At 42.8% G+C, this 10454-nt stretch overlaps 1 protein-coding gene across 3 annotated transcripts in view; it reads right to left on the reverse strand.

Annotated features, from left to right (window-relative positions):
- Window positions 1–9728, reverse strand: part of ZFAT (zinc finger and AT-hook domain containing) — a 102862-nt gene extending 93134 nt beyond the window's left edge. The window contains exon 1 of one of the 3 annotated variants that reach the window (XM_069780105.1): window positions 9390–9728. In XM_069780105.1, the coding sequence (XP_069636206.1) occupies window positions 9390–9408 (19 nt within the window). In that variant the 5' untranslated portion in view covers window positions 9409–9728. Of the gene's footprint in view, window positions 1–8728; window positions 9097–9389 lie in introns of those variants that run through there. The other 2 variants (XM_069780104.1, XM_069780106.1) reach the window with 2 other exon arrangements.
- Window positions 9729–10454: the final 726 nt, after the last annotated feature.

The raw sequence follows: 10454 nt of genomic DNA on the forward strand, positions 1-10454 counted from the left end.
CAAACCTTGCTGCCTCATCACCATCAAATTCTTAACAACAAGAACTTTGTGCAATTTAAAATCTTATATGTCATTCTTAGACTAGGACTTTGTCTTAATTGGGTTTTTTTCTTTGTTTTGGGTTTTTTTTTTAATGACAATTAGGCATTTGTGATTGTATTACAGACAATTAGTAATGCTAATGGTGAAAGTGAAAAAAAGAATAAAGTATATTAAATCTAAAACATTTCCTCCCATCTTCAGCATATGTAATATAATCTTTATTCTCAGTTTAGTAACTCCTTTATCTCTTAAGTTATACTAGTGTTTGTTTCCAATTCTTTTTTTTCCCCTCTTCCTATCACGCATTTTTAAGCTTTCCCTTTCTGTCTCCTGCATTTCTTACACCATGCTCTTTACCAGACTCTCTCATATCTCTCTCCCCCTGTTCCTTACTATGCAATTCCAAGCTTTCAACATAACTACTCATGTTGACTTGTACTCCTGTTTCCAACCTCCCTTCTTCTCGTAGCTACAAGAACTTTGCCCCTCTCTGTTCAGGCCTGGTTGGAATCCAACAGTACTCATTCTTAGCTTAAAATCTTAAAGGTAAACATAGCTTCCAGGTTTCACAAAATTTAGACAGGCCTGATCTAAAGCTACCACAGTCTTCATTGGGCATATTATACCATACGGCTACCAGACACTGTCTCACTGAATCCTGCTAGAAGATTCAGGTATTCTTAACTCAGATTAAATAAGAAGCAATATCTTTATTTCCAGGGTTAACACCCAGTTACAGCACACAGAAAACGACTATGTCTCTTCTCCAGCAGTACTTCTTCCTGTATAGACACAATTTAAGCCATTGAGTTGCCATTTTCTACTCCAGCAAAACAGGTAGAGGATCTGCATGTACTTAGCCACGGACGTGGTTCCTCACATGCTTGATCCTAAACTCCCTTTGCTTCTATCTTCCCATCTACAAGCACATCAAGGTTTGCAAAGAAAAGCCTTGTGGTAGTGTTGGTTCCTTTAGGGAACCTGATAGAATTATTAGAAATACAAACACATGCCTTCAGCTCAGAATCATGTCCTTGGGTCTACTCTCCTCCTTCTAGTTCCACAACACCGGTTCCTTCTCCAGTGCCTGGCTGCACTTCCAACTTCTTGTGGGTCACTTAACTCCCTGCTCCAGTTCACCAGCAGCTCAGCAAAGGCTAACAGGGAGCAGTGCAGCAGGAACACACACCAGCCCTGACGCTCCATCGCCTCACTTGATGTTTAGGTCCACAGGACGGCCCACTCTTCACCACTCAGGTCTTCCAACTCTGCAGTAAGTCATGTCATAGCATGCAGCACTTGTTGCAAATTCAATTATTAGGTGAGAAGTTTGGGTGTTTAACATCCTCTGTATGAAAGCTCTTAAAAACGACTGTATGAAAGTTCTTGTTCTGTTGTACATCCAAGGGTACAGCCATGAAAGAGAACGTAGCGAGCCAAGAATGAGATGAGAAATAGCAACTTAAATAAGATTTTAGTCTTTTTATCATTTACAAGGGTAAGTGGAAGGTGAGAGTCTGCTTCATTAAGGCTATCTGATCAAGAATATTTTCAATGCAAAGGAGGTCAATAAGTTAATAGGATACATGATGAACAAGAATACAGAGACACAAACCTGGCAGACAAGAGATAACAGTGACAATGCCAAGGACCAAAAGTCTCCAGTTACTAATTGATGGGACACCGAGAAACTGCATGCAGAGCTTTGGAGAAGTCCACCTTGACTTTCTAACTGGCAAGAAAAGGGAAAGGCAGAGGAACAGGAAGATTTGGAATACTTGGGGAGCCATCTGTGGGACTATGTATATTTGGTTTATATGGCAAGGTTTTGTTAGCAGAGGGGAGGCTGCAGGGGTGGCTTCTATGAGAAGACACCAGGAGCTGCTCCCACGTCAGACAGAGCCAGTTCCAGCTGGCTCCAAGACAGACCCAACACTGCCCAGAGCTGAGTCCATCAGTAACATTAGTAGTGTCTTTGTGGTAACATATTTAAGTAAGGATGAAAAACGTTACACAGCAGGTAGGAGAGAGGAGTGAGAACATGTAAGAGAAACAGCCCTGCAGACCCCCAGGTCAGTGAAGAAGGAGGGGGAGGAGGTGCTCCAGGCGCCGGAGCAGAGATTCCCCTGCAGCCCAGGGGAAGACCAGGGTGAGGCAGGCTGTCCCCCTGAAGCCCAGGGAGGTCCACAGTGGAGCAGGTATCTACCTGCAGCCCATGGAGGACCCCACACTGGAGCTAGTGGATGTGCCCTGAAGGAAGCCACAACACATGGAAAGGAGCCCCCACAGGAGCAGGCTCCTGGCAGGAGCCACGGCCCATGGAGGGGAGCCCAGACAAGAGCAGGTTTTCTGGCAGGACTTGGTGGGGACCCACGCTGGAGCAGTCCATTCCTGAAGGACTGTACCCTGTGGAAAGGACCCACATTGGAGCAATTCATGAAGAACTGCAGCCCATGGGAAGGGCCTATGCTGGAGCAGTTCATGAAGGACTGTCTCCTGTGGGAGGGACACCACGCTGGAGCAGGGGAAGAGTGTGTGGAGGAAGGAGCAGCAGAGACCAAGTGTTACAAGCTGACCACAACCCCCATTCACTGTTCCCACCTCCAGCCACTGAGATGGGACCACTGTGTGTCCTAGGTGCAGCTACTGGGGGGACTGGGCTGAGTGAAGTAAGGGGCTCAGCACCAGCAGCTGGAGTGGGATCATGGGTCATAGCCTGTATGCCTGGTGCCAGCTGCTGGGCAGGGGTGGGATAAGCATCTGCATCTTCCCCAAACCTGCTGCGTGGCTGTGGGTGCCATATCGGATGGACAGAGGGGTCATGCTGGTACCTGGGAGATCTGTGAATGTGCACATGCTTTGTGTACCTAGAGAGTGCCGTGTGTGTGCTTTCACTAGTGAACTTCAATCTCTACCAGCCAAAGAGGAGGACTTGGCTGTCTCTACTTACATGTTATGTAAATCCTATACATAGGTGCTGTTGAAGGCAGTGCCTCCCATGTTGGTGTCTCATGTGTGGTGTGTGCAGAGCGTGTCTCTGGGATACATACTGAGCTTTGCAGCTGGTTGAATCTGCAAGTGGGAAAGCAGCAGCCATGTCCATCAGCCTGTGACAGGGACTCCCCCAGGATATCCCCCACAATGTTGTTTCTGATCTTTTTCCAACAAATTTTACTTCCTTAAGGTGTGCTACTCTCAAATCTCCAAGCCTATACCTATAAAAACAGCTCTGCTCGTGGACCAAGTAAAAGCAAATCCTACAGTCCCACCTAAATCTCTCCTACATCTCAGCACTGGGCTATATTCAGAGATAACTGCCTAAAATCCAGCAATAATTTTAAAATATTCCTAAAACAATTACTTATTCTTATAGAAACTCCCAATATCTAACACCTTAACAATGTCTACAAATAGCTAACACAAATGTTATAATGCAATTAGAAACAGACTGTATTTTCATCTACCAGCAAAGCACAGCACTGCATTGCTGTCCAACAAGCTTATAAAAAAAAGAGGTATTTGTTACTTCAGTACCTGACTTCCTCTCTTTCCATTGCTCTCCTCCTGCACTGTTATCTTGAAATCTGCAATTATTAGATCACAATTCTATTAACTACAAGTCATCTTTATTCAATGGAGTTAAATTTTCCATTACAATACCAAACATGATAATAATATGCTAACGTGATAATTACTGAGAAAATACAAGGGTTTCTGTTCAAATCTCAAGTGCAATGAAAAGCGGGCACAATTCTTCCAATAAAACTAATGTTTTTATTAAAGAACTCTTCATAGACAAATGCTAAGCACGTAAAATATCGAAGTGTCTAAGAACAATAAACAAGACTTTTCCTTGATAGCTTCTTTAGGTAGAAGTATTAAGATTGTGAGATAACGGTTAGTATGAAAGCAATAAGTAAAAAAGCCAATGATTTGTGTTTAATACAAGCAACTATCAGTAAAAAAATGGTTTGAACTGAACATAAAAGAATTGGCACATACGGTACAATGAACTATGATATCCTATACTAATGTCAAATGCATTAAAAAATTTTCTTAGACATCAGATCTTATTCCTCGGTGCATGTTAGAGATATTTTTCGTTTTCAATGCTATTTCAAATATATGAAATTTTCAAAAACACATTATAATGTATCTCTGATTTTTATTGCTTCAACTGGAGGGACTTTTTTTTGTTGTTGGGTTTTTTACTTAAAATCTACTTTAATCTGTTTAAAAAAAGAAATCCAAATTTTTTTTAAAACACTGTGAAATTTATGATTATTTGTTCTTCATACCTTTGAGTAATGAGTACCATTCCATAATTTCACTAAAATGTAAGTAACTGTCAGATGCATTTTTCTATCTTACAAAAAAGGATCTTTAAACGAATGTAAGTTTTGATTACGTGTACTTTAACCTCAGAAGGCTATATTTAGCCACAGATTTATTCCTTAAACCTCCCCCTTGACCTTATAATGTTTTAGTTATCATTTTAATAACGATGCTGGTATAAACTCTTTATTTCTCTTCATCTGATAGAGTAAAAAAATTAAATAAATCAATACTTGTTTCCTGCTATTTTCTCTATTTTGATTCATCAAGAAATTAGTATGCAGGATTATGGCATATCTCCAAATCAAAAGCATTATCCTCAGTAAGCATTAAGGAAAAAAGTACATAAAATTTGCCACTATTTGCTACCATTAGAACAGCAGCATCACAAGAATCCCATGTTCAAAACTAACAAATTAACTGTACTAAAAGCAGCAGGCAAGACAGAATAGAAAGCTATTCCTTCATCTGAACTATTCTGAACAGTAAGCAACTATTTTTTAATTCACCACTATAGAATGGCTACTGAGACAAAACCCACAATACAGAATACGTTCAGTCAAAGAAAAGGAGCACCTGACCAAGTCTGTTCTCACTTTTAGCTGCTAACTAAAATCAGGACAATTTAATTATCATTAGTTAAATACCACAAACATTTTTTATTTTAACATTAAGGAAGAAAATTATGGCAATGTTGGTATAGGATGCATTCCTGCAAAAACTAAAAGATGATACTAAAATCAATACCTCTTAATATGGTTTTATGGAAAAACTAATCACATACATTAAACATTCTTTCTAACAAGGCCACAAGTTTAGTTTACAAGGTAAACTACAACTATAGAGGCTCTCAGACATTACAGAGAGGTACACAGTACGTAAGACTAAATTATACTGAAGTTTGTAAATGTTTCTGATTAAGAAACTGCATTTAAAAATCTATACAATACAAATATACTAGGACAGACAACACAAAAGCAGAAAAAAAAAAAGCACTAGTTAAGGTGCTTGGGACATGAATGCATGACAGTGTTGTTGTGAGCAGAACTAAGCTGATAGTTTTGCATATACCTAAGGGAACATTACAAGTTGAGAAAAAAATAAAGAGAAGCATCGGGCTTCATCCAACCCAAAATTTAAGATATTATGAAAATGTTTTTAAATTCAAGACTGAAGGGTAGGTGACAAGTGCAAAAGACCACAGAGATCAAGGTGATTCACCTTGCAGTGGTAAAATCATGAAGACTATTTTAAAATGAAGGATGACACAGAGGTTAGTAAAATTTTAACTGGAAACAAAGAACAGTTGAAACAAATTGTTGGGTTTGTTTTCCATTTCTTTATAGTTGCTTTTAAAAAGATAAATCTACATACTACTACAAAAATGCAAGAAGCCTACTAAGGTGTCAAAATCAAAATGTCTAACTGTAGTCACGGATTATTGGCAGACATGCATTCAAACAGGTTTCTGAAAAATACTGTTGTAATGCCAGTGGCACACTACCACATCAAAATATTGAGGACAGAAAGTAGGATGGATTGTTTGTGAAGCAATGCCATCTGTTAGAAGCAGCTTAGGTTCAAATCTGATTAACAGGCTATTTTAACGAGTAACAGCATCCCTGAGGAATGAAATATTCGCATTATACAGAAAAGCACAGTGTGAGGACTACATGAGCAACAGTCTGACCACAATGTTAGGAGTGACTGTGACACACTGAAGGGGATGAACAGGTTACAAAGACACAAACAACAATATATTGTAGGCTTCAATTATCCTTATGCAGATTGGTTAAACTTCAGGTCAGGACAGGATGCCAAGATTAAATGTTTAGACACCATTAATGACTGCTTCACCCAGAAAGCAGTCAGGGAAACCAGATGAGGAGAACCAGTTCTTGACTTTATCAGAAATAAAACACAGGGCCCCATTTAAAGCGACACTACTTGAGAGTTACTCTGTAACGGTGATGAAATAAGTACTCAAAAATTCTTTAAAAGAGTGATAAAGACTGAGATGTTTGTGTTTAACTTCAACAATGTGAACTATATAAAGATAAAAAGCATCTTTAAGAAAACAAAAACAAACCACAAGAAGGACTAAAAAGGTTCCAATTACAGTTAAATCCTTGAAAGCAGCATGAAAGCTATTTAAAAGCATCATATTTGATGTTAATCATCAAAGAATATTTTAGAAAGGGGAAGGAAAAAATCTAGCACAGCTATATAGCTGTGAAAGGAAGCTTTAGTAGAAGAAAACACCATTATAAAAGTTAAAGTTTTGTCAGACAAGGAAAACAAAAAGAAGATTTCTGAGGAGTGGAGAAAAGGCAAAGTGTAAAATGAAGAACTATGAAATCACGTGTGTCATGGAGGAGATGACCAGCAAATGATCCCTCTGAAACTACTGTCTGCTCTTTTAGCTGATCTCTCCCTGCTGCTGCACTGGGAGAAGCAGAGAAAATGAAAGCAAGCACGGTTCTTCATATAACTCTAAGGTGGGTACACATCTGCTTGGTGTTAAAAATTCTTGGAAGGAAAGTTCATCAAGAACTAGTAAGTGGATCAGGGCTCAGCAAGCCCATAAGAAGGCCTAAGAGACTATTTTTGACAAATATGACTGTGTGCTTGCCCTGTTCTTACACTTCTCTATTTAGACATCCATCATGAGTCACTGTTAAGAGACATGATGTGTCAGGCATGCCACAAAATTAAAATCCAGATCATAGATACTTTCTTGGCTTTTTTTAAGTCACAGTAAGAGCACTACACAATGTGGACTTTAATGCAGTTCAGTTACTCTAGCATTCAAATACTATAATATTTCACCAACACAACACAGTACCTCTGAAAATCTCCAAATACTTGACATAAAGACATCATTATCTCCAATACAAAGGCAGAGAAACAGACTAATAACAGGCTACAGTTCTGCCTTTTGCTAAATCAATTTTAGATGGTTAACTTGAGTTACTGGAAGACTAAGTATCCAGGTTACATTGACTGGCTTCAGACTTGTCTCAGATATTGCCAGAAACCAGAACCTGCTTCATGCCACATGATGAAACAGCCACCCCAACAGGAAAAGGGCACAAGGCTCTTATCTCTCCTCTTTGAAGCGTGTTCTCACACTCTCACCATAACCATACATATTGTATTTATCTAGTCTGTTACTAGATTTCTTAAAAGAAACTTGTGTTTAGAACTACTGAAGTTTAACTAATGAAGGCAAATGAAAGCATATGTTTGTTTGGGGGGTTGGGGGTGGGTGGGGTGGGGGTTTTTGGTTTGGTTTTTTTACACACACCAGCTTTACAAATGCTCCTGGAAAAAGTTACATAAAGTTCTTCAAAAGAAGACAACTGCCTACACACATTTATGTTGGCTAAAATACACAAAATTCAGAACTGGATTAAAAAGGATGTTCTAGTAACTAGGAAATGAAATTATTTGCAGCAATTTAGAATGTTCCCTTTATCAAACATATAAACAAGGTAGCTTTTTCATCATTAAATAAAAAGCCGTAATAGATGTGCTTCTGGTAAGACACTTTTTTAATGTTTTAAGATCGCCCTCATGTGGCTAAATGCAACACTGCTGAAGTTACCACTAAAACGCACTCTCGTACAATATCGTACCGTCAGTCACACTACCAGAGATACCGAAAACACTTGGAACCTCTTAAAGAATAAGCACGAACTACATGATCAGCCACCGACTTCAGGATGCCCTGGTTGAAATGCTCCAAACCTCATTTTTGGAAGCACACATAAACAGGAATGCATGGGAAGTCAGTTCAGCAGTTGCAGTATCAAACATACCACACACTTGTGACAGTTCTGGGTTCAACTACCCTCAGAACATGTTTTTATTAAAAGAAATGTCCTTGAATAAATACAAGTTTATTAGTAGCAATAGTAGTACTACTAGTAGTAAGAGAATTAACTTCTCATCTAAAATTCGATCAGACAAGATAAAGCAGTCTTGGAATGCTTTTACAATAGTACTCATTTAACACAACACCTGTTAATTATTTTGCTATTTAGATACAAGTTATTCTCCTGATAGTGCTACTCTCTTTGGCATAAAATCCTGTTTGAGTTGTAAACTAATTGTCTGTAAATACTTCATAGGACAGTTAGAAATAACTTAGGATTCTAACAATTAAAATGTCATCTCAGGGAACGACAACCAAAAGCCGAATTTGAGTATACGGGGTAGTTAACCAGCATTAAATTACTGCAACATCGCTTCACAAACTTGTACTGCAACAAACACATAGGGATTGTGAAATGCAGAAAGCGTGTACACTTTATTACTACAGCTATCATGCCTGCATAATCTTACTCACACGTGTCATGAAAGTCAGGCCAATATAAGGCACATAAAGGACTGAGATGACAATGCACTGGAAGCATCTAACTTTAGCTTGTTACGTCCCTTCTGCAGCTGAACTCTTAGGCTCGAGCTAAAGCTATTTACAGAAGCTGTCAAAGGAAAGCACGAGCGTTTTAAATCCAGACGTGCACTAGTTCAATACAAATGGTAGGCAGCCCGGCAGCTGCTCTTTTCCGGGTCTTCCCCGGCAGGCTCCTGACCAGGAGCGGCGGCAGAGGCAGCAGGCCACGGCCTCCTCCCCTGCAGGGAGACCGCGCTGAGGCAGCCCCGCCGCCTCCCCACACGCACACGGCGGCCCGCGGCCCTCCCTCACCCCGCCGACGGCCACCCCCCGGCCTAGGCCCCGGCCCCCCGGGTGAGGCAGCTCCACAACCCCCGAGGGCTCCCGGCAGCCCCTGTGTGTCCCCCGCCCCCCGCCAGCGGAGGGGCGATGACGGTTGGGGTGAGGGAACTACTTCTCGTGCGGATGGGGCGCGACGACAGAGCTTCAGCCGGAACTACTTTCTCCCCCCCCCCCCCCCGTCAGAGCCGGCCCTGCTCTAAGCGGATCCGTGCGCGCTCCCCCGCCCTCCCCGGCCCGCCGCTTGCGGCCGGCCCCGCGCCGCCCCGCTCACCTGCAGCCGCAGCCTCCATAACCGCGGCGGGGAAGGGGCGGGAGGGCAGCGGGGGAGCTGACCGAAAGCCAAGCGGCGCGGCCTGGTTTAAAAAGAAAAACGGGGGAGGGGGGAGGAGGAAGGGAAAACCAAAAAAATCACTCCCGCGCCAGCGGGCCGGGCTCCCGCGGGCCGCGCCAAGGCCCCGCGGATCTCCCCCTTTAGGTAAAGAAAATATTATTTTAATCGGTGGGGGCGGTGGGGGTGAGACTAGCCGGGCGGCGGGTTATGGCGAATCTGCCGCGTCCGACACGGCGGCTTCTTCCTCAGCGACGTCGCGCAGGAGAGCGCGAGGGCAGGGAGAGGGCGGGGCGCGAGGGCAGGGAAGGGAGCGCACGCGCCGCCCAACGGCCGCCGCCGGCGTCGCGCCGGCGCCTGCGCAGTTGGGGCGTCGCCCGCCGCCGCGGGGGCAGGCTCGGGCTGCCGGGTCTCCTCAGGCGCTGCCGGCGGGTTCCCGCCGCCCGCTGAGGGCTGGGGTCGCGGCGGAGATAAGGGGGGGGATGATCCTCCGGCCACCGCCCGAGCCGCGGCTCTGTCTGCTGGGGTGAATGCTCCGTGCCCCTCTCCACCGCGGGGGCCCGGAGCAGCCTTCTCCCTGCCCCGGGACCCTGAGGAGGATGGGACTTGCACAGTTGATGCTGACACAGCCCTTCGATCTCGAAACCCCTTTTAATTTACCACCGATGATTACGCAGCTGTGTCGTAATGAACCTGGTACAGCTGCACATTTACAAGCTTGGCGGAAAATACGGTTTCCACCGTATTAATAAGTCCATAAACAAACATTGATGACTTGTTGTTCAGATGGATATTTAGCCTCACGCCTAAGACCCTGACTGTTCATAAGTTATTTTCCAGAAGTTACATTTGCCTTGGAGACCAGTGTATTAACATGTATCAATAGTCTGGTGAATCACGTCATTTTTTGATCCAGCTCCCACATCATTAATTTGGGCATTAAATTATTTATTCAGTTATTGGTTTGGTTTTTTTCTTAATAGGAGCTTGAAGACAGGTAACTTCCAT

The sequence above is a fragment of the Haliaeetus albicilla genome, chromosome 3 (assembly GCF_947461875.1).
Source record: "Haliaeetus albicilla chromosome 3, bHalAlb1.1, whole genome shotgun sequence".
Classification (NCBI taxonomy): Eukaryota; Metazoa; Chordata; class Aves; order Accipitriformes; family Accipitridae; genus Haliaeetus; species Haliaeetus albicilla.